Source organism: Corapipo altera, unplaced genomic scaffold (genome assembly GCF_003945725.1).
Source record: "Corapipo altera isolate COAL_440 unplaced genomic scaffold, ASM394572v1 22b, whole genome shotgun sequence".
NCBI classification, from domain to species: domain Eukaryota; kingdom Metazoa; phylum Chordata; class Aves; order Passeriformes; family Pipridae; genus Corapipo; species Corapipo altera.
Genome location: NW_020884876.1, coordinates 14700960 through 14726535, shown reverse-complemented (window position 1 = coordinate 14726535; position 25576 = coordinate 14700960). Strand labels below are relative to the sequence as shown.

The window sequence follows — 25576 nt, the reverse complement described above, 5'->3', positions numbered from 1 at the left end:
AAAAGGGTCAGCAAAGTGAGATGGCCTCAAGTCACCTGCTCTTAATAAATATTACTGAGTACAAGATAAAGCTTCTTTTTATATAGTGAAACAAAAATAGAGAAAAAAACATCACAATTAGTCATATTGTTCTGGTAGCTCAGCATACCTTTGAGCTCAGTTTGTGGCAATTTTTTTCTCCACTAGAAGACTTAAGCACTTTTTATGACAAAATTTAGATGACATTGCAATCAATATTGTATCCTCTTGTATGAGTATTTGACAAACACATCTGAGATAGAGATTTGATTTTTGTGTTTCATATGCTTCTCCAAACATTGTAGACTGAACAGCTTCTGAATGTTTTAACCTCTTCTGAACTTGTTATATTATATAGACATATAGTATATAATAAATTGAATAGGCATAGCAGGCAAATTGGTGAAACAGGTTAATTCATTGCCTGAGGTGCACTTTTGCAGCATTCTTCAGCTAAAGAACGTTATAAAAGGTGCTCAGTAATTTTATGAAATGAGGAGAAATCAGAGTTGTGCTAAATAATCTGTGCACTGGGGAAGGCTGACTCATGCTCTCAGGTGTTGATTAACCCTGGCAGCTGACACTCCTCCTGCCCATAGCTTCCCTGCTGACTGTGACATGGCCTGCAGCCTGTGTGTGAGCAAGGGACAGGTGACCGGTTGTCATAGTCTAAAACACAGTGCATTAACTCTCTGAGGCATGGTTTATGTTCATACACTGGGATGGGCAGCTGTTAGCTGAGGGTGGACTCTTGACTGTTTGTTACTGAGCAGGTAAAGAAGCAGTAGCCACTTCTGCCATCACTACAGGTCCTCTTAGGGCAGTGAATCAGAATATTTAGTAACCATGATTGTATCTTGATCCCTGACAAAAAGCAAATTCATCAAGCCAGGTCATAGCCAATATCTACTTTGTACAGATCAAGTTATGTTTGTGATTGAAAGAGGTGTTTTCACCAAGAAAAAAACTCTGCTTCCAGAGTGAGATTTTATTTGGGAATTTTGTGAACCTCTTTCTCTTCATTTGTGTAACATAGGTGATGATATGCAGTCCTACTGTGCTTATGAAATTCTGCAGTTTTTCATCCACAATTTCATACAGTCAGTGCCATGGCAAGATGATGTTGTGGTCTGTGATGATTTTTATATTATCACATTCTCAAGAATGCAGCTTTTTTAAAAAAGTGTGGCATTGACCCTACCTGATTCTTTCTTCCTTCATATTAATTTAAGAGAATGAATATGTTGTTCCAGTAGTTTCACTGTCTCTCTGTCATTTATTTCTCATTGCTCACCATCATTGATCAGCTAGACTGATTAAATGGAATTAGAGATTCATAAATAGTTACTGTCTCCAACTGCTGTCTGGTACAATAAAGATTAAAGAGATGAGCTTTAAAAGCTGCCAGTTGATTCAGTTTAAGTGGTGTGACAAGTGCTCAGACAGCACAGAGGTGTCTTTATCTTTTGCCAAACACACCTGGGGTCAGACCCATAATATTGCAAATTACTTCATAGATTTTTTTTTCTTAGTTTCCCTTACTCTTTTTCTCAATCCAGTTATTGAAGTGATCAGAGTCTTGTAGCTTAATTGGTTGAATCTGTGTGCTTGACATGACACTCAACCTAAAAAATCCTAATGAACTTCTATAAGTGTGCATTGCTGCTATTATTTTAAGACTTGTATTAATTCTAATTTTCCTTGGCATGTAAAGAAACACTCAGTAAATTTATTTATATTTTCTGTGAAGTACTTGAAATCTATCAAGCAACCTGTATAGGGGAGTTACCATAGTCCTCTGTCTGATTAGTTTTTTGGAGGAAGCCAGCATTAAAAAAATAATTTCCAGTGTATTGGGGCTTAGATGTACAATGTTAGACAACCTAGAGGAATACTATGTAAAAGATTAGGGTTAATTTTTTTCTTCTGAAAAGAAACATCTTTCAAATGTGTCAGATGAGGTATTCTCAGTCACTAAATACATTTGATAATGCACAACTTTTCTTGTTTTTCACTGCTGTAGTAGTAAAATGTCAAATTATTTTGTCAAACACCCAAAAAATCTATCCGATTTATGAAATACCACTAACAGCTTTCAGAAGTGATCTGAAACAACTCCACTTTCAAGAAACAATCATCCTCTTGGTATTTTTAATTGTAATTGATACTTTGGTTAATTAGGTATTTATTTACCATATTTTCTTATTTATGAATTGTCTCAATAGTGGTTTGTACCAGCCATTTTGTTATTCTGCTTTTAGTACACAGCTCTTACCTGACCTTTTCCAAGATACAGTGCAGAACCTTAAAAATTTGGACCCTCTTTTTTCTAAAAGAAGTAAAAAGGATAGGAAGAAATAGAGTGTAGTTAAATTCTTACTTTATTCTTTTGCCCTGGTTATGAATAGTGTCAATAAAAGCAAAGAAGGAGACATCATAGAGGGTACTATTTAGATTTTTTTTCTATTCATCCCCAAAGTATCCTGTGAATTATATTGAATATATATGGAAATTTTTAAGCCACCAAATATGTTTTTGCTAGCTGAAGTATGTAGTGTATATGAATTCAGTGACATAAGCATGTTAAAACTATTGAAAATGTGTTAAATATTCTACAACTTACAGTCTCAATAACCTTGATTTTTTTAAAGCTATAAATAATGATTAAAGTTCTTTAGTTCTGCATTGCAATTTTTCTCTAAAGAGTTTCCAGTGGTAAATATGAAGACTCTGCTGAAGTGTCTAGACTATTTTAAACAAAAGGATTCATTCTGCCTTTTCATAATTATATTGGTTATCCTACCTTTATTCTGATCAGTCTCTTGCACTGTGATCATGTGTTGTATTCGGATCGTAAAGATTTTTAATTACAAATTAAATTCCAGGCTTTAAACAAATGAGTTTAAATCTGTTCAATCTCCAAGGTGTATTTTGCAGGACTATAGGTGAATGGAAAACTAAATAGGTTAAAATTGGTTGTGTAGTAGAGCTTGGAGGGTTGTGGTAAAACTGTGACTTATCCTGCAACCTGTCCTTTTTAACATCATTACCAATGATCCATGAAGAGGTGAGAGTTCATGCTCTCGTCAGCTTTGAAGATGACACCAAGTGGGGAAGGGGGGGCAGATGATAGCCTTAGTAGTAGAGCTGCCACCCAAAAGGCCCCAGGCAGGCTGGAGGAACTGACCAACAAGGACTGTATGAAGTTCAACAAGGGCAAACGCAAAGCCCTGCATGTGGGAAGGAAGCTCAAGATAAGTCAGGCACTGCTGGCTTGGAAGAAGCTCTGTGGAGAAGGCCGTGGGACAGTGAGCTGGGCAGAAACCAGCCATGGGCCCTTGCAATAAAGGCAATCAAAAGCATCCAGGACTGTGTGAACAGAAGCACAGCTGGTGACTCAAGGGAAGGGATCGTCCATCTTTACTCACTGCTTGCTAAATTACAGACTGACCCTACATCCAGTTATGGCCCCCCAGTACAAGAAAGATATTAATAACCTGGAAGGACTTAAGCACAGGGCTGCCAAGATGCCCAGGAGCTGGAGCACTTGCCCTATGAAGAAAGGCTGAAGTTCCAGTGTTTGCTTAGTTGGAGATGTGGCTTCAGAGGGACCCAGCAGTAGCCCCCAGTTCCTACAGGGAGGGTAAAAAGAAGAGGGAGCCAAGCTCTTCATGATGGTCCTTGATTGGAGAACACAAGGCAACTGACATAAGTTGGAGAAAGAGAAAATCAGAATGGGTATAAGTAGAAAATATTTTACAGCATAGACAGCCAAGTATCAGAGCAGGTTGTTCAGAGGGGTTGTACTGTCTCCACCATTGTAGGTTTTCAAGACCCGATTAGATAAAGACTTGAGCAACCCTGGTCTGACTTCATATCTGATCCTGCTTTGAGCAAAAAGATGGAGTGGAGACCTTAAGAGGTCCCTTCCAACTCTAATCACGCAAGAATCAGTGTATTTTTGTCCATATTTAGTAATCTGTAATGTGACTTTTCACAGATTGCACACATTTTATGGATTTCTATTTTTTAAACAACCCTTAGGCATTGCAGTGCATTTTATCTCTGCACATGTTAAGGTAGGTATAGCATAATTACCATACTGATGTATATGACCTTGACATAAGTAGGAAGTCCTAATTTATTAAATTCACCTAATATGGTGATGGTGACACACTTTCACAGAATGCCAATTACTTTATCTGATTGATTCTTGAGTTTTCTGCCATGGCTTCTTGTAGGCTGCCAAGGCAAATGCCACAGTCCTTACTTCAAAATGTTGAATATTGTGTGAATATTGTGTGGTCACTGCAATATAAAAAGACATAAAGCTATTAGAGGGTGTCCAAAGGAGGGCCACAAAGAAGGTTAAGGGCCTTGAGGGGAAGCCATATGAGAAGCAGCTGAGGTCACTTGATCTGTTCAGCCTGGATAAGAGGAGACTGAGGGGAGACGTCATTGCAGTCTACAACTTCCATTGATCTCTGCGGTGACCCAAGGGAACGGCCTGAAGTTGCATCAGGGGAGTTCAGGTTGGATATTAGAAAGAGGTTCTTCACCCAGAGGGTGGTTGGGCACTGGAACAGGATCCCCAGGGAAGTGATCCAAGCCTGACAGAGTTCAAGAAGCATTTGGATGATTCACTCAGGTACATGGTGTGATTCTTGGGGATGGTCCTGTGCAGAGTTAAATGTTGGACTTAATGATCCTTGTGGATCCCTTCTGACTCAGGACATTCTGTGATTCTGTGAAAGAAAGATAAGGAACAGTGTTTTCTGCAAGATATGAAGTCTCAGACCTATAGCAGCAAATAGGAAATTCTATACTGGGGATAGAAGGTCTTCAATGGCTTTTTGAATGAATGAATGAATGAGAAGTTACTGTAAGTTTTACTGCCTTTAGCTCAAAGTACAGTGCTTCAGGATTCTCTCTCTGGTTTGATGGAACAGTAAATAACACTGTGTAGGAGGTTTAAAAAAACCGCAACAAAACAAAAAAAAAAATAATCCAAAAACTTCTTAAGAATGCAAACACTTTTCTCTCCAGGGTGAGTATGAGTGAATGAGAGGGTGTGTGAACTATGGTAATATCCTTATTGTACAAGAGAAGCATATTCAAATAGTTGAGTGACTAGTGAAAGATAAAATCCTGTGTAAAAATGATAGTAAAAATATTCATACTGCTTTGTTTATCTTTACATATTCACCCATAACTTTAATATATTCTACGGGTATGCAGTCTGAAAAATATATTAAAGCAAAACCATATCAGGTGCAAAGGTAAAACCCACTGTGCAATCATGAGATGAAATGGTTTAGCTGCTCTAAATTTTTATTTTAACCTTTTTTATCATCTATACTGTATTTTTAGGGCACATCTTAAGGTAGTTTTCCCATTGCTATTATTCTATCAGTGTTTATAATAATATTTGTATATAATATTGTAATTAGTAATTTTGTGTTAATACTGTTTATATTCAGTGGGGGAAATACACAGAGCAATACAGAGGTGTTCTTTACTTCCTTTTACTGCGATGTGGAAGAGTAGTCTGTAAACCTGCAACATTGATGATGGCACAGAATTATAGCAGGGAGTCTAAATTGCCATTGTTTTTATTTACCTTGAAATGAGCTATTAAGGGAAGATACTTTAAGAAATAAATTAAACATGGTATTGCATAACTCTAACTGAAGTACTGAGCATAATTCAGAGCTTTGACCTAAAAAGTTGTTTCATACCTATCCTTGGAACTGTCTAAAGCAGAAAGAAAAGAGTTAACTCATATTGAGGGTAGGACTACTTGAGAAGCAGTTGAGATAGCAAAGAATGATTGTCATGTGAACAATAATTTTTCCCAACAGTAATTTCCTCTTGCAACTCTGCTAAACTGTTGTAGTAATATTTTCCTTTATAAGTAACTTGTGTGGTATTTTTAATTTTAAGATAATAATTTTTTTGGTATATATATCCTTGGTTTTAGCTATTACTGCAAAAGCAGTATATGCTTACTAAGAACAGATATTGTAAGCTAAAATGCTGTGGTTCTGCTTCTCCAATACCCATATTTTAAAATTTTATTAGACACTGACAAAATTAAATGAAGAAGACTAACCAAGACTGACTGAGTAGCCAGCTAACCAAAGTGAAAAGTCTGTTTGCCACCACAAAACCTGAAAAGGGGAAACAAGCAAATGTTGCCTGTAGAATTTAATCTGCTATCAGTGTTGCTCCTGCAGCTGCTCTTCCTTTATTGACCAAGGAGGCATCCTATACTGAAGGATAAGATCATTCTCCACACTAGCATTGACCTGCTCAAGGACCAAATATATCCTGCCATGCAAATGTTGCATCAGAAACATGTTTTCATAGAAAGCAGGAGAAGAGAAAGAGTGGAGGTGCTCTGGTCAATACAATTCCATTTCACCTGACAGACTGCAGAATTCACAGAGCAGAGATGGGAAATCAGGCTTCTATTAGGGAATACAGGCTTTGCTTGCTTGAAATATTTAAGATCTTCAGAGGTACCAGAGAATAAGCTTATGAAACCTGAAATTGTGTTCTGTTTCATAGGATTTTCTTTATTCTCCTTTCTTTCCTTTTGCTACCATAGTCAGCAAACTTCTTTTTCTAAGGAAAAAGAAGGTATCTCAGAAAAATGCTGATGGTATGAATGCGTAAAAGGACATCTCTGTTCCGTAAGTTTACACTGGAAATTTTATCATGGAAGTGCAGTGGAACAGGAATCAAACATGAGAGCAGTTGCAAAGTAGGTTTTTGGATTTTTTTGGGTTATGCTGTTTTTTTCTTGTGAAAATATAAGTTTCTGTGACTGAGGATCCTATTACAAAAGAACAGGAGTGTGAGAAAGAAAACAGGTGTGTAAGAAAACAATTCACAGATATCCAGAGCATTCAACTTCCTAATATCCTGCTGTTGCAAATGATACTGTATATTACCCATAGCCAAAGAAGCAAAAAAAAAAGGAATTGCACAGTGGCATCACAAGATTCCGCATCACACTCAGGATATCTTCCTTCTGTATTTTCAACTTCATTCTAAGTGAGTCTTTTAAAGGACTCATATTATTTTACTTGCATCGTTTCTGCACCTTTTATAGGTGGATGTCATGAAGTACAGTGATGTTTCAGATAAAAATAAAGCAAACTTATCAGAACTGAGTGACTGAGAGACTAGTAAGTGCTGTTAAGGTACAAAGCAGAAGTAAGGCACAGAAGAAAGCTTACCTTTCCTTATTCTTTCTTCTTCCTTCTGCATGCCTCTTCAGTGTGCTGGGGCAAGAAAGCAGTGATAATGAATGCGTGAGATAGTACTTCCAGTCAATTTTATTTTTATTGATTCTTTAGAAGAAAAGAAGTTCCTGTATCATTCTGTAACAGGCTGTCAGAACAGTGACAATTCTGTTGAGCATAGCTAACATCTTTTAAGAATACCTTGAATAATAATAAAAAAACCCATTCATGTGTCCCTTATTAGATATTTTGAATAGTAAGTTGTTCTTGAACAAGATCCAGATTTGTGAGACTGCCAAAATTGCATTGTGCATTATTCTACTGAATCTTTATGTTATTTTCTGAAGTTTTAACTAAATTTACAATGTGGTTTGTAGAGATATGTATGAAAACATTTAGCTTTGCTTGTGTTTTAATTACAGGTGCTGTTCTTATGTGGGTCGAAGGGGAAATGGTCCTCAGGCTATATCTATTGGCAAGAACTGTGATAAATTTGGCATAGTTGTCCATGAATTGGGTCATGTGATAGGTTTTTGGCATGAACATACACGACCAGACCGTGATGACCATGTTACCATCATTAGAGAAAACATCCAGCCTGGTGAGATATTATGATAAACATTTTGGAAAAAGAAAATTGTCTGCTTATTTTTTGGTGTTTCCTTAATCTACTCAACTCTATTAAAACTGAATGCTGAATAGAAATGAGCCTTTTTGCCTTGACTGATCTCAAGTTGATTCACAAATAAGATACTACAGTTAAAATATAATATTTTCCAAAGGTCTGACCAAGTAGCAAGCCGTTAAATAGAAGGCTAGAAGGAACAAATTAATAAGCATGCTCAAAAACTTTGAGGGAAATCACTGCTCTTAAGGCCCTTTAAAAGTCAGGTTTCTGTGCTTGAGAAAGGGCATTTCTTGTGTAGTCTTTACAGAGTGATAAGTAAAAATATGTCAATAACTTTTAGCTGCCCAGGAGGCTTAGATTTGGGATGTAAGGACTTTGAGTCTGTGACAGACAGGCAGAGTTCCTGCAGTTCACACATTACTCACCTCACTCTCTAAAGCTCGCAGCTTTAGTCAGTGACCTTGGTGTTGTTGAGGCAAAGCATCTGAGGAACCTGAGAATTTTAAACTGTGACTGTCATCTCTTTCACTCTGCTTGTTGTACCCTTACTTGTGTTGGGTAGGCAAAATGAGAGGGAATTAGGCTTGTTTTATTTGCAATGTTCATAAATGTGTATGGTTTTTGAGAAACACTTATTCTGACTTACAGGAATTCTCTGCTCAAAAAGGGGTGAAATTGTACAATTATAGCTTAGAGTATTTGTCTGTTCCTATAGAAAATATTTTAAAACAAAATAGATTTGTGATGCAATGGAATATATGAATTAATTTGAGATGCCACTTCATCTAGGACTTCAAAGAAAACTGTAAGCTGATACACACTCCCATAAATCTATGAAGTCCTGAAAGGGCATGCACATTTGAGCCTTCTTTCTCTTCTCTCTCTGTTATTGACTTGTGTACATGCCATAAGTGCTCTTCCCCTTTTCTTTTTCTGTGATAGCGAAAATCAGCTGGAGTGCCATCCTCAGCCTCCTGCTCTCCCTTTCAGTTGTCTCTCTAGTTTTTGACGGAAATCACTTCTTGTGGTGTTGCTTGAGCTTGAGGATCACTAAATGGGATCAGGAAGTCATGACCACCGAGACAGTTGGGTTTTTTTATATTATGCAAAATATATTGGTTAATAATGTTAATGTCGCTCCAGTTTGTTTTTGCAAGACTGCAATGGGAATATGAACTGGAGTTAGAGGTACTTTGTACTCTAATACACTGATGAAGACAAAGAACTTATGCTCTGTAATTATGAACTGAGTATAATTCTTTTGTTCCTCTTCTGCTTTTGTTAAATTACAACAACTGGCTCTCAAAAATTTGACTTTGTGTCTTGTCTGTATTATGTGGAGGCTCAGAGAGTAGCCTTTGCTGAAGCAGTCTCCAGTATTCAGTAGTTTACTACTAGATTTAGTATCCAGTTAGACTCTTAGTATCCAGTCTAATGAGCCTACAGTGAGGAAGGTTCTTCTGGAGTCTTTGCTGTCAAAACAATTTTACTTTGGAATTAAGAATCAAACCAGCATTTTGTACAGATACTACATGAAGCGCAAAACGGTGTGTGGGCCCTTTATGTGCTGGTTGAATGAGATTAGTCTTTCTAAATGCCAAATATAGCAATTTGATGTGTATTTCAGAAGACGTCTGCCCTCTCGGTTAAGAGGGCATAATAAAGTCACACAGTTACTCCCAAATGTCAAACGTTTATGAATGTCAGTGAGTAATTAGGTTAGGGTCTTTGTTGTTATTCTTTTCCTGTTTGGTTTTTATCTTTACAGGAGATATTAAAGAATCTCTAATTGTCAATCATTTGTAGGTCAGGAGTATAACTTTTTGAAGATGGAGCCTGGAGAGGTGAACTCCCTTGGGGAACCATACGACTTTGACAGCATTATGCACTATGCCAGGAACACCTTCTCAAGGTTGGAGTCTCAGGTTATACCTTTTGACTTTTAATTCTATTCCTCTCTGTGAATGCTAAGAACTATCCTTTCTGAAGTATTTTGAAATCACTTAAAAGGTCCCTTGCGATATAGTATTCCTACAGCAATCAAAGGACAGCTTGTTTATTTTAAGTCAAAATAATTTAATTATATTTTAAAACACATTTCTTTTCTGTTCAGTTTCAAAGCAGCCTATTCATCCTGCTTCAGTTCTTTATATTTTCAGACAAGATAATCTGAGAACATCACTTTACATAATACTCACTTTCTTTCCGTGTCTACAAAAATTTGAATTTAGAAAGATCAAATGAGTGACATGGTTAGGAATGTTCATAGTAACATGATCTGTTCTCAAAAAGAGAAATTTTATTTGATGCATATTGTTTGGTAACTGTGGATTATGCAGTTAGAATACATTATGGTATTCAGACATCTACTACACAAGCCACAGCCTTTGCTAAGGACTGCAGTCCACCATTTCTAACAGAGGCTGCAGCCTCTTTTCTGTTGTTTGTACAGATTGTAACTGTCATCAAAACCTTACAATAAAGAGTTCTGCTTGTTTTACTTTGTCCTGTTCCAGGCTGATCTGTTCTCGACTCCACAGTAACTCACGTGGGGCTCTCCCTGAAATGCTGTAGGGTTGTGGGGAGCTGTACAGTGAGCTGTTCCTGTAGGCCAGCCCTACTCAACAATAAGTGAGGAAGTCTTTCACCCAGTCTCTTATTATATTTCATACCAAGTTACAGTTCAGTTAATTATTCTCTAAAAATATCAGATTAACATAAAATTAAAAGAAACCTCCAATAACACACAACAAAAATGCTAGTGTGAAAAGTTATGTACTAGGTGGGTTTTTTTATTTTTTTTCAATTCATGCATTTTAAGGCAAAAAATACTAGACATTCTTGACACTTTGAAATAAACTGAAGACTGCCAAAAAACTCCCAATTCTTTGCAAATTCGTTAGGCTTGTTCTCCTCAATATAAATCATATTGAAAAAAATTTCCAATGTAAGGCTGTATTACTCAGCATACACATAATTCACCCCTTGGAAGAGCATGGGGATGAGCCATATGAGATAAATATTAGCCACATTGCTTAATCCAATTACACATACCATTACCTTAAGGAATAGATTAGAAGAACCTATATAAAATAGAGTAATTTAACAAGATGGAACCCCCCCGCGTCCTCAGGCAATGAAAACATCAAGGTAATTTGATTTGTTGGCCCTGATCTCACCACTTACCAAGCTGGCAAAAACTGATATTGCCATGAGTAGGCATGTCCTTCCCCAGAGTACAAGAGATTGTTACTTCATACTGTTTAAAAGCAGCCAGCAAACCCTTGAGGTCAGATATTGATTTATACTAATTCATCACTGAAGCATGAGTCATGCACAGTGTGGCATATTGCCAGCTGTTTGTTAGGCATTGCTCACATGGATAAGTGGTAGAAATCACAAAACATCATAAAGTACACAATGATTTTGTTTATGTACTGTTACCTTATTCAAATGCTAAGACATTTAAGAGAGAATTGTTTTCATAGTTTTACAAAGTATGAAGAACATCAGTTTCAGGTTGTACTGAAATTTAGTGGAAAACGAAATCATAATATGTAGATGCACACACTTTCTAATGTGCCTTATTTCTAGAAACTGATTAATGCCGTAAATAGTTTATTTCACTGATTAAGGAAACATCCTGAGATGATTTTTTCTTTGCAAAATTTATAGTGATGTCACACAAAATCTGACTGGATAAAGAGAGTAGTATGTGTCTGCAATACTCAAAATGCTTCATTTATTATAATTTAAAAATACATATCTATTTATAAATGGTATTCTTAACTACAAAGGTCCTTACTGTTCACTCATTTTTGAACCTATTTTATGTCTAACAGTACTGGTTTTGCTTTTCAATAAAAGTCCTACAAGTATAAAAGAGAGTATAAAAGAATTAAAGAATAAGAGAACATAGAAACATATTCTTCTATTAAATTCTATTGTATGGAATTTGAAGGCTTTTCAGATTCTGTAGCATGATAATTGAATGTAGTTTTGTCCCTTACTCTTCTAAAATTTATTTGAACTACCAAAATATTTCAGATCATGTTTAAAAACTGGGAAATTTTGAATAAAACTGCACATTTTTAACAAGTGTGGTTCTTTATAATGCCTTGTCATTTAGGGTTATTATTATTAAAATCACATATGGTAAGTTGATATATTTTATTGTAAAGCAGAGTGAGTGAGCATTTCTGTTTCAAAAGCAGCAGCAGCAGCTAGAGTTAGATCTGTTATAACACTGGACAGAAGAATGATTGGCAAGTGTGCCTGACTTTACGTGCTCTTACATATGTAAGTTAGACTTTAAGACTTCCCATAAAAACTTTGTTAGAAATAGGAACTTTGTGATTAAGAATTTTGTGATAAAGACTAATTTATGTATCTTTATATAATTTTATAATTATTTTATTCAATATAGGAAGAACTTAACAGCAGTGTCTTTTACCTGTGTAATTTTAATAGCAGTAAGAGATTTTCCTCCTCTTGTCTAGCAGAAACATAAAAGCTGATATGTTAATTGATGTACTGAAAGAATATTCTTTTTTGGTAACTTTGCATAAAGTTTGCCAACCTGAAGAATTTTATGGCATGTTTTCTGTATTTAAAGTTCTTCATTTTACCCTCTTATTTATGCCAAATGTAAAAACTAGATTTAAAAAACAGCATTATACATTCATGAAACTCAGTTTTATGACAAAAATCTGATAGGGGGTTTTGGGGTCTATTTTTATTTTTATTTTTTTTAGGGGCATGTTTCTGGATACCATTCTCCCTTCCCGTGATGATAATGGTATACGACCTGCCATTGGCCAGCGTACTCGTCTAAGTAAAGGAGATATTGCACAGGCAAGAAAGCTGTATAGATGTCCAGGTATTGCACCACAAACAAACAAACCCCACATACTAGCAACTGTTTGACTTGTTGTTCAAGGGGAATGATAAATTTTTTGAGTCAGCTGCTCAGTAGTCTGTTTTTGGCAACGGATGTAGGCCGATCAAGAATCAAGTCATAAAAAAATCTTATAGATAAGGTTTCTTGACTTGAAAGCACCTAAGGACAGACAAACTGTATGAAACAGCAGTTTGTTCCAGGATACTTCAGTCAGTTTTCCTTAGCTGTTCAATAACTAGAAAAAAAAAAAAAGGAAATACGTTTAATATCACTTCTGGTTTGTATACTGACTGGAGTCCTTTATTTCAATTTAAGTAGAGTGCAGAGGAGCAAAATGAATTATTGCAATCAGCTCTAAACAGTTTATATTTTTTTAAAATTTTACAAATAACAAGCTAGGACAAGTAAGTTGTAAACTCTTTTATGAATGAACTGGTTAGATCTTAGTACAAAATTTCTACAGTTTTAACAGATACATTTAGTTATTTTATTATCTTCTACCTAATTCTAGCGTCCTATAATTTTAATGCATATTAATTTTTTATCTCAAAATACTGTTATGGTAGGGTTGCTGTCTGTCTCAGAGACATCAGCAGCAAGCCTGGAGTAGCCCAGAATCAACCCTGGATTCGTGTTCTCTAGTCCTTATTCTTCACTAAGTGCTGCCATAGTGGTGGAAATCTCAAAGCAAACGGTTTTAATTTCCTTTCTCTAGTTATGGCTAATACAACTGTTAAGCTTTGGTGTCAACCAAAGAAGTTCACAAGTGCCACCTCTCAGCCAGAATTTGCCAGCAAGATCCTTGTGAGAGGCTAGACATACCAACTCTGTGTCACATAGGTTTTACAGCTCTCCTGCTCCTCATGGGAATTAATGAACTCTCAGTAACAGTTTTGAGTTAGATATATGGCTACTTTTAACCGACTGATAAATACAGAAGGACTAAAGAAAGGGATCAGGACTAAAGTAAAGTAAATTTGTATCAGCAGCAATGGAATCTACTGAAGATCTGGGGATTCTGATTCTGATGTGCATTTGATGTACACTTTACAGCTGAAATACGCCTTTGTGCTGTAAGTATGCTGAACCATAGTCTTCTATATACCGAGAACATGCACAGAACTTCTGAGGAGAAACCATTCTAATATATTGTCTTCAACAACTGCTCCTTTGGGAACAATTTTTGCTCTTTCCTTTTAGTACAGGGAGTGTTTTAATAATAATGACACTCTTCGTGGTATTATTTCTAATGAAAGTATACAGAGAGCAACAATTTCACAAACACAGAGAATACATATATATTTTGATAAGAGAAAAATTTTGGAGAAAAAAGTAGTCTATAGAAGTAAAACCACTGTGAGAGTAGCTAGTATCTTATGATCATATTGACTTAAGAAAGAGAAAAAAAAGTTACTACAGCCTAGACTATTTAGTGCGTTTAGTCCTCTAACATGGACTTTCAGTCAACTGTAAAAGATGCAATGTGCTTTCTGAGCTAATGCTCAAATGGTTCTTCAGAAAAAATATGCTTATCATAAGGTAATGAAAACGTGTACTGATGAGTTATTTTTTAATGTCTTGAAAGTCTTGTTGAAAGTTAGTTTCACAGAATTGTAAAACCACGGTTGTGCAGCAGCAGTGTGCACTTTAAAAGAAAGCTATTTTTTGCAGTGAACACGGGTCAAATGGATAATAAAAATGAACGATGGTTGAAGGATCATGCTTCTTTTCTGGCACTTAGCTTCGACAAACTTTGGGATAAAAGATGTTCGTTTTCCACCCTTACTTAGATGAACCATGCCATAAAAGAAAGTGAATTTTAAGAGAGAAAAAAAGGCAGAAGGTTTTTCTACAAATGTTAAATAGCATACTATTTAAAATGCTACTTTTTTAGTTAATATTTTTAATAGAAACTGCATAGCTGAATAACACAACACAAACTTAAACATCTAATAGAGAAAACAAGTCTATGAAAGTTGCATAGTACTTGTGTTCTAATATATTTTCCAGCAAATACTGAGACTAAAAATTCAGACAGACATAAAGCTTTTGGTTTTATGTAAAAAATCATGTGATCATTGTAGTATATAGCAATAAAATCCCTGACACTGTGTTGCTTTTGGAGGTATGTTTTATTTCCTGTTTCAAACAAAAGATAATAATAATTCATTAATAATATCTGCATTGTTTAATGCGTTCATTTGTATTGCTTTAAATGTAATACAATGAAAATACAGAAAACAATAACTTAATCAGTATTTTTCAAATATACACACTTCTTATGATAAAGGATTTGTGGTATTGTGCATGTTTTGTTTGGAGTTCTAATTATTCCCGCAAATAGTTTCTGGTTCAAGGCGTTTTCTAGGGCCCATGTACATCAAGTTGAGCTCAGGGCTGCTGGTGAATAGAAATGATCCTCACAGCAGTGAGGCACCTGAGCCTTCCAGGATCTTTTAACTAGTCAAGATATTCAGGGTCATTATTAAGAAAAGGGTTTAGTGACCGAGAAGTTTTGAGACTGGGGAAGCCAAGGCATGAGATTTGATAACTGACCTTTTAGCAGATAAGTGCCAGGACTCAGAAAACCAGCAACAGAAATTTTGGTTTGTTTTTAACTTTTTCTTAGGATTTTTGTCAATAGGGATCTGTTGCTAATAGAGATCTGTTACATTTTCGTACCAAATTGTATTGTTACACAATGGAATAATAAGGAGAAAAAAAGCAAGTAATTTGAGAGTTATTCCTTTAAAAATCTTATTTTGAATTTTGAGTGTCTTGGTATTGGAGGACAGAACTTGGATTTCAAGGCTGGATGTATTACAGTGGAGTCTAATGGAGTGAAAGAATGTGTTTTCTTCTGGTGTAGCTATGAAAATTTCAACACAGGTCTGCCTTTGTAGTTTTATAAAGAAATTGTAGTTGATTTAAAATTCATATGTAGTTTTATAGGAGCAGGAGAATAAGAAAGGCAAATGATGGACAAGGATACTCTTACGCAGAAAAAGAGGACAAAAAGTGAGTAGAGTGGGACTGAGTAACATATGGGAAAGAAGTCTCACATTGGTGGGAGAAGGTTGTTTAGAGATAGAGAAGGTGGATGGATGAAGTTCAGCAAACTTACAAATTGCCTGGGTCTGTGACAGTGTGTGCAGAAGAAGGCAGATGAAGGATACCTAGCCCGTCTCTTTGTGCTGTTCTCACTGTTCCTCAGTCTTAACTTACTGCCAGCTCTCTTGACTTTCAAAAGTCATCTTTTATTTGCTGTATAAGGAAGATTAAGGTTTTTAGTTTAAGACCATTTCCCTATGACTTTAAAGGGAATCAAGTCAATAGTAAGACACTGAGTTGTAGTAAACTGATTTTAGTTTTTGATTTAACAAGTACACGACCAGCAGTAGATATTTTTAGGGCTCTGTGGCAGCTTTATATGCCATATATGTATAGTTGTACAGACTTGTGTCTAAGTACCTTTGGAAAAAGGTAAGCTTAATTAGCCATATATGAGACTATGTATTTGGTAGCGTTATGTACAAAAGAATGAGAATTTGTTCCCCGAGTGTCCTGGAGGATCTGGGCTTCGTCATTTACAGATTTCACTGCAATTCATGATGGAACTTTACTGTGTGTGTAGGCCAGCCCAGAGAGGTGCTATACACAGGCTGTGTTAATAAACACTGCTGCAGACTTCACTGGTGCAAATTACTTTGTATAAGCATGTAATCTGCCTGCTGCCTGCAATCTTTACAAGGAGGAGTAAAAATACTTTCCTTTTCCTTACCACAGAAACTCTTATCAGAAATCTAACTTTCTCAAGCTGTAAAATAGAGAAAGGATCAGCTTTTTTGGTTAGTCTGTGTGTGGGAAGAATTAAAGTAGCATTTCTGCAAGTGGTCTAGCCTAATAAAAATGATATAAGGCATGACATTTGAAAGGGGGGAAAAAGCATCAGAGAAAGGATTGGCAATGGTAATGATTAACAAAGGAATAAAAATGTACGAATGCTTTATAAAGCAGAGCTATATAAAATTTAAGTTGTAATTGATATCTTCTGATGTGAAATATAATAAGATTAGTTCTTAGGAAATTTAAATAAGTGGCCCTTACCACTCATTTTCCTTCCACATTTCTTTCCTAGAGTGGATTTTGTTACTAGTGGACTGTTACAGTAAAAAGTTTATAATATTCCATTTTATAAGCTTAATAATGAATACTACAATTGCTACAGTCCAAATACAAAGAAAACCTTTATATTCTCTAGCAATAGAATTTTAACTGTTTCAATTACCATTGACTGATTGCAGAGAAAAGTGCTTTTCTACAAGAAATTAAAAAATATTGCCCTGTCTACAGAAGCTCTGCAAGCCAGACTGGAACTCAGATCCCATAGATAATTAATTCAACTCTTGATTGGTATAAGCTATTCTTGTTATACTTCCCTTGAGTAATCAGAAATTTTAAATTAAAAAATAAATATGGCAAAACACATAAAACTTGAGTGTATTTTATAAATTCTAATTGTGTTAATTCTCAGTAGAAGTTATGTATTCAAAACTTTTCTTATGCTTCTATTAAATTTAGACATATTTCTGAAAATTTTGATTTGATAGAGACCTCCCAGGCCTTTAATATGGATATAAGGTAAAATGTTGTATTAAATAGTTTTGTTCTATAACACATGAGGGAAAGAAATGTTCCATAACTCCTTTTGCAACTTAAAAGCCATAGTTCTAAGTTAAATACGTCTTCTGTATATGGAACATGGAGTGTTTCTAATATTCTGTAGAAAACAATCCTGCACTCTGTATAAGAAAGAAGAATTCTGAAACATTTTTAAGATGTAAAGCTATTATGTTTTTTTTTTTTTCTTTTATACAGAGTAGTTTAGAGGCTTCAATAAAGTAAGAGGTCTTCCTTCTGTCTTCTTAGTAATTGCAGGGATGCATTTGAATAGATGTCTCACACGCTTGATAGCATTTTGTTTGGTTACATACTTCACGTTACCTGGGTATGTGCATTGCGTGACTTCATGGTCAATATTTGAGAGTTGAAGTTACAGTTAATTGAAAAAATTTCAATGTGAGCAGAAAAGATCAGATAAGTAGCATTCCCCATCACTCAATATGTCATCTGCTCAAGGCTTGCTTAGTAGTGTTGGTGAAATAGATAAAGCCAGAGCAAAGAGAAATTGTACTAAAGCTTGAAATATGATTGTGTGCCTTGTGAGAGTACGTTGATGCAGACTTCATGAAGCCATGCATGGGGGGGGAAGAACAAAGAGGGCTCTAAAAGGGGTGAGGGTCTCTTTTACTCCTCTATGAGACAATGATTTTACTCATGGCTTTCTCCAAAGTGCTCTACGTATGCGCTGTAAGCTATGACATAATTCACTAGCACTGGGGAAACCCAGTACAGGGCTCTGCAATTTATTTAAGTTTGTATTCATCACTCTGTTAAAAATAAATTGTAGTTAATTACAAATATAGCCTTTTTACTAAAAAGGCTTTGTTCAGAAATGTCATTTGCTGTGGCTGCCTGGAAAAGAATATTTTTTTTTCCTATTTCATTCCTAAAGGACTGAGTAATGGTGGGTTTAGTCATTACATTTTTGGAGGGCTGTACCAGTCTTCCCTTTCTTTCCTCATCACAATAACCATTTGAACGTCAGAGAACATATTTAATGCCTTGAATATAATTTACGCCTGATATTACAATGTAGTTGTCAGATTGCATCTTAGATGCATTTCAATAAGACAGCCTTTACAGCTGTGTTGTCTATCTTTGTCATAAAAAAAATCCCTTCCTTTGTCCCCTTTTATTTAAAGATTTTCCAGATAATTTATAATTCATTGACATTTTGATGATACAGTTGTTCACCTGCTGGTAATGGTAGCACTGTCATTTGAAAGTACTGCAGATCTGATTATGCTGTCAGTCATGGGATAATATTCTTGAATTCATATCTTGTATCACACCTGCAAAATTAGTGGATGAAACAATTTGCTTAAGGTCAAAAAAAGATGACTGACTGAGGTGTGACACTGTACCAAAATCTGTTTTAATGATGGAGAATGTCAGGACCTTCCGATGTTATATTTTAGTGTGAAGAGACTTTTTTAACCAGTTCAACAGCAGCTAGCAGCATGATTGACAGGTGAGAGATGGGTGCTAAAAGCTTCAACAATAAAGAATATAAAAGCGCTTTGATATTTTAGCACTTTATATTTGCTTTGCTTTTAATACTCATACATCTACAAATCACTCCTGCAAGAGACTTTGTTGAATACAAGATTTAGTTTTCTATACCAATATGAGTGAGTTTAGGTCAGATCAGTCTCTCATGTGAGTAAAGTACTAAATTAAGTGAAACCACTGACAAAATTTCAATGTGGTGCCAATCACGCTGTGCCAGTGTTTCTTTTAGTTCCTAAAGGATGTGTCTGTGTCCACTTTTTTTTATTACCGAAGTAGTTATAGGTACAATGTTGCAGCATTGTTGATTGACAGCAATGATATTTTTGAGGCTGCTGTAATTTTGGTTATATCAGCTGACAACACACAAGTGAAATACTTAATGGAATAAAAATATCCTGTGTAAAATGGAATGAATGTCAGACTGGCTTAAAATCATTGCTTTGAATAAATTGTAAACTAACTGGTTTGTTTTCCATTCTGCATCTGCAGTGAATTAAATGTATTCTAAGTAGATATTGGAAAGATGCTTTTTTCTCTGTTAGGCACATTATGTTTTATTTTCTTTACTGTAATTTGTTTCTTTCAGCCTGTGGAGAAACGCTGCAAGAATCTACAGGCAACTTTTCTTCTCCTGGATTTCCAAATGGTTATCCTTCCTACACACACTGCATATGGAGAATCTCTGTGACCCCAGGAGAGAAGGTATTTTAACATTTCTTTAGTTAACACAGATACTATTTTCAAAGTAAAATGTTACATTTCTTTAGCTTTTCATTAAGTTTAAAATATGAATCATAATTGAAAATAATGGTATGTCATAAAAAACGGGACCATCTACTATGTACTATTGACTTGACTTTGATCTGTGGTGTTAGAACCAAGGATGGATGTCCTTGTGAGATGAAGATATGATGTCAATCTGCTATATGTTTGCACGATGAAATCCCTTCAAAACTGGCTCCTAGTTCAGTTCGTGGTTTGGTGTAAAATGGAAGAGGTGGTTCAGGCTACTGAATGTTTGTTTTTCCAGCATGGGCTCAGGCAAACTGGTTGAGCTGTGTGGGGCTGATAGCTGGGCTATAACTAAGGAAGCTTAGTGTGTTAAATAAGACACTAAAATGAACAGTAATAACATGAAGTAAAGAAAGTGTCATTGTAGGTGTTCCCTGGTATTGGTTCTAGTGCATATGGTTCTACTTTCTGGGGATCAGTTTTACAGGAAAAAAGGTGGGGAAAAAAATGGGCTTGGGGAGAGAAGTGTGCCGTCCTAGTGAAAGCAAAAGCCGTTTTTCTTGTGTACACTTTCAAAATGTGCTAGCTGAATCTTGTTTTAAATTACTGGCTTAAATATCAGGCTGCTTCAAAATAAATTAGGATAAAGGGAGTGATGAAAAGTTTCAGCTAAGACAAGTTATGCAGGAAAAAAAAGGTGTAAGTTTCATTACATGAAACAGTGGCTGATATTAAGCAGTCAAATACTATAGACTAAAATATAGACTCTAAAGAACAAATATAGAACCTAACAGAGACTCTGTACTGAAAATTCCAAAGAGCATTTGCCCCCCGATATTTCAGTCAATTTTTTCAGTGGTCTTCCACTATGTATATATCAGACATAGTTTTCTCCTGATCGTATTACTTTATTCCATGTTGCTTTCAGGTCAGTATCCTGGTAGATGCCAAGTATATATATTCTTGATGTTTTAATAGATCCTGAGGAGCTGTAGGAGCATTTGCCTCTGTGGGGTTTGAAAGTAAAATTGTTTGGAAAGTGTTTGCCGTCCTCTGGGCAAGAGCCAGAGACAGGAGGAAAAATAAACACTGTGCTGGGAGGGTGTGGGTGGCTCTACAGGTTGTCAGGGAAAAACAAATGAAAACAGATGAATAAGCTACAGTTTGCACAAAGGATGTAAATTAGTCTAAATAGGTCATTTTATGTTCCTACTATTTGTGTTGCTTCTTAGACATTGTTGGGATAACAATAAAAACGGCTCAGGTTTCTTTTCCATCCCTCCATCAAAAAAAAAAAAGTTCATCTACAATTATTTGCTTTTGAAAACAATATTAATATATGAGTTAGTGTTCATGCTTAACTATTCATACCATATTCCAATTTTGTGTCAGCCTATCTGTGGACACTAGTGTAATTGTAATACATTTGTATTACCATTATGTTTGCAACCACCACTGGAGCTCTATTATATTGTAAAAAAACTTAACAGGGGAAAGCCCCTGTCTTGAAGTCAGCAGTATAAAAGGGCTGATTCGCTTTCCATCTTAACTGCTTCTCCAAATGGGAAAAACACTAAGCAGAATTTTCTAACTGAAAATTGACATGAAAAGTTGTGTCCATAGGGCACTGTTATGGTCTCCAGCTCTCATAATCTCCATATAGTTCAGCAAGAATGAAGTAAATGATATTTGTGCTAGAAAGTCTGTTTTGTCCATGCTATTCCCATAGGATATTGGCTATCTTGAGATAAAGGACCCAACTTGCAGCCATGATGTCTAAATCTTAGCTAATGCATATGTCACGGTACTTTGGATATGCATTATACTTGATGTCAATTTTTCTCAGTAGATGGTGATAACACATTCACATAATGTAGGGAAAATCAAAATATATTTAAATTTTTCTTGCTTTGCTACTTTGACCCTGTTAAATCTCAGGAATGTTGTGTGGAAGTTAGAGTACATATAAGTACATCACATCATGTTATGAAATGTCAGTGAGCACTTTAGTCACCTAAAAATAAACTGAAAAAGCGTTGTCTAGCTCTTGTCTCTTATTTATTGAGATTTAGCACAGATGTTTGAGCATAGTACAGAGGGCTTTTATGCAGGCTTCTTTCTGCAAGTGAGGACTCTTCTGGTCTTTCATGGCCAGAAATTTAATGAAGGATGGAACTGCGGTGGTATGCATTAGCTGCAGAATTCCTTTTACTCATAAGACACCATAAATTGCCAGCCAACCTAAAATGTGTGCGTTCCCATGAGGCAGTCCATTCACCTTTTACTTTCGAGATTTAAGACTATGTTGTAAACAGCTGTACACAGTATATCTGCACACACAAAAATCTCTGAGGAAGGGTGGTGTTAGTAATGCTGTATGCCCTCCTCCAGGGCAAATCCCTCCTTCTGGTGTGTAGAAATTTTATTGGCATAGGGAGATGCAAATGTGCCAGTCTCTTGTTTGAATCTGCCCTTTTGAATATGTAACATTACTTTTCAATTTTTCTTAAGGTTTTACGTGAATGACAAAATAGGACAGAAAAATCTTCGATTGATATAGGGAAAAAATGACACCTACAGAAAACTTAGTACTACCTGGTGTTTTCTATATATTTTGTGCTTTCTTATCTCAGGTAGTAGGAGTTATGATATATTCTCTCCGAAGCTGCAGTAGCACAACTGAATCTGCTGTGTAATCAGTAATTCTTTAATTGTGCTGACAAATACCCATTGATTGTTTTTCCTGTGGAGCCTCTTAGTTGTTCTGTCCCCTTTAAACAAGCTCTGCCTTGTCTGTAGCTCTGTTTAATACCTTGCAGAATCGCAAATCAGAATCTTAAATATATTTACACTTCTTTGGTTCCTGACCAGAAATCATTCTGTGACAGACTGGGGGTTCTGCCTATGTACAGGTAATGCATTTAGGTCAATGTTAAGAAATTGCTGTATCATCAAATACCTTGGCATGTCAGAGTGAGAAAAGGCTGTGAAGGTTATTTTGTGTAGTTTCAAAGGTGGGGGCTGTTGAGGAGGCTCATGAAGTTTTAATCATTTCCACTTAGATAGCAGCACTTTGAGACATTGACATGATCACACCTAAGTAAAACCATTCCTTGTAAATAAGGTTTGGAAAAAGGCAAATTTCCAAAAAAGAATAGAGAAATCTGATGTTTCAGCTGTTTCACGGAAAATGGCAAACTTGTGGCTAGACTGGTGAGAGACCTGCAGGCTCTACACAGTTGAAACAATGGAGGAGGAATAGGTTATGGCTTCCCTAGCTTGCTTCCAACAGAGCCAGCTGGGTTAGCTTAACAGCTCTGGAAGGTAGCCTGACTTAACCCAGCTGTTTGCATCTCATCTGGGCAAATAAAAAGACTCCCCCTTGTGAACCTCTCTGACTGCACAGCTGGGGTGAAGTCAGCATAGGTGGAAAAGGATGAGACTGATGAGATCAGTAGGGTTTTTAAGTAATGCGGCTAGATACAGACATACCTACCTATGGTTTGAGATGAAGAGAAGGTAAGAGTTTAGAAGGAATCTGAACTGCAAAGTGGATGATCTTAGGAGAAGAACAAAAGTTTTGTGGTTGGTGTGGCGTCTTTATTTGAAGGACAAGTTAAAGGAGAACAAGTCTGCAAAGGACAGCCAGAATTACTCTGTAAATGAGAGAATGAACTCTCTGCCATCCTCTGAGGTAGATTCAAATAGCACTTGGAAATGTAATAAAAAACTGAAGCAGAGTAAAGCCTATGAATGTTTGTACTTTTAGCCAGATCTGTAATATTTCTCATGGAGAATTACATGGTAAGTAGGTGGTTTGGGAATTCTGATAATATTTTTACATTTATTTCTTCAATACATGTTCCTGAAGGAGTGACTGAGTAGTAAAGGCAAAAAGTCCCATGATTTAGATATCTGTGAAAGGGTGCATGTAACACAGAACTTTGAGAGATGTAGGTAAACTATCCTGTCTGACTGTCTGGAACTGATTGTACCATTTATAGTGTTATATTTTTAACTTGCAGCTGGACTAAGGGTAAATTCCTCTCCTTTCAACTGACACTCACAGCTGTTTCGTAGGCTACCATGGAGATGTATTTTTGCAGTGTGAGGTATTTGCCACTGTGCAGCAATTCATGTTTGTTCTATAATGGCAAGTTTCAATTGTGAGTTCCTAGGATCAAAGCTAAAAATAATACCACTTCTATGCTCAAATGTGAATAGTGAAGTATTTTAGTTAGGTTGAAATACTTATTTATACACACTGAGGAACTGATACAGAAGAGGATGAATTCTTTTTCCAAATACACCTAAATCCAATAGAAAGGTATTAATTGGAAATGATCTTATAATACAAAATATGAGCAACTTTGACTCTTCTTGTTTGGATTTCTCCCTGTAATTATAGGACATGATGGTAAGACTATACCAACCAGTGAGGGTCTAAACTGTAGATATTGTATCAACGTGTGATCGGGATGAATCCTATTCCTGTGTTAAAAGTGTAAGTTCATGGCAGTTTAGGATTAGTATTTCTATAACAGGAATACTGTAATTCAATGTAAGGGTTGTCCTCATAGTAAGTATTGAAAATATGCCTGTTTAGAGATGTTTTCAATAAAATTGGGAGACCAAGTTCAAAAGTTCCAGAAATTTCTCAAGATTTCTATATAAAACTCTATATAAACTCAGATTTCTATATAAAAAGCTTTGTTACATTTTCATTAAAATCATTAAGGGATCGTATACCATTTCTTTTTAGTGATCTTGCTTTCAGAATTAGTGTCCATCATTGTCAATATTTACATATCTAAAAATAAAATATCATGTCAAAACAGTAGCGGAAGGAAGCACAAACTAAAATAAAACAAATTTTATTTTTTTTACAGCTGTCAGTGTTGATTATAGTGAGAATGTAATAGAAGAGGAATTGGCAGAATTATGAAGTACCATACTTAAGTTATATTAGCAAGTTATTTTACCTTATTAGCATTCTCAGTTTTTTATTTCTTAGTGAAAAGCTCCCCATAAGCAATTAAATGTGAGTAGTTTGTCTCGAATCTGCTCAAGTATGTAAGATTAAATGAAATAAAAACTTTTCGTATTCCCAAGCAACTTTTACTTACTAGAAGAAATAATTGAGGAGTGGTTAATTAAGTGTCTAAATAGTTGGAATCCTGTTACAGGTGACCACTCTGGCTTCAGTTCTGTAGAATGTTGTTGTGATTGTTTTTCTGATATTAATCACACTTGATTTATTTAGATATTCTCCTCTGATTACAGATTGTTTTAAACTTCACCACCATGGACCTTTACAAAAGCAGTCTCTGTTGGTACGACTATATTGAAGTAAGGGACGGCTACTGGAGAAAATCACCTCTGCTTGGTAGGAAACTCTTAAATGCTGCACGGTCTATTGTTACCACACTCACTGGGCTCAGTGGACTTGCTGGTGAATCCACAACAAACCTCTTGGGTTTTAGGTGTCTATAATGTATGTAAACTTGGGGATGGGAAAAAATCCTCTAAATGGCCTCAAATAAGTTGGTTATTTACTTCAAGCCTTAAGCCTTCCTTTCATGCAGCTGCGTGTGAGGAAAGATGCAAGCTACTAACTGTGTAACTTTTCCCTTTGCTCATAGATGTCAAAATAAGAAGCTGCCAGAGTTCTGTGCGCAGAAATGGGGAAATAGTTTACAGACATATCTGTAGAGCATGTAAAGCTAAATCCATGGATCACATGATAAGCACATTCACTGTGCATGAGAGCACCTGGTATAGAGTTGTGCTTATGAGTCTGTTTCTGTACTTTTAAAATTATGAATAGAAGAAGATTGTTTCTATTTCTACTTT

General features: G+C 35.8%; 1 protein-coding gene across 1 annotated transcript in view; it reads left to right on the top strand.

The window, feature by feature from the left end:
- The window catches only part of TLL1 (tolloid like 1), a 131177-nt gene that overhangs the window by 69030 nt on the left and 36571 nt on the right, over window positions 1–25576 (top strand). Inside the window, exons 6-10 of the mRNA XM_027636157.1 lie at window positions 7691–7869; window positions 9703–9808; window positions 12651–12775; window positions 19578–19693; window positions 25007–25109. Coding sequence (XP_027491958.1) covers window positions 7691–7869; window positions 9703–9808; window positions 12651–12775; window positions 19578–19693; window positions 25007–25109 — 629 coding nt within the window. The remainder of the gene's footprint in view (window positions 1–7690; window positions 7870–9702; window positions 9809–12650; window positions 12776–19577; window positions 19694–25006; window positions 25110–25576) is intronic.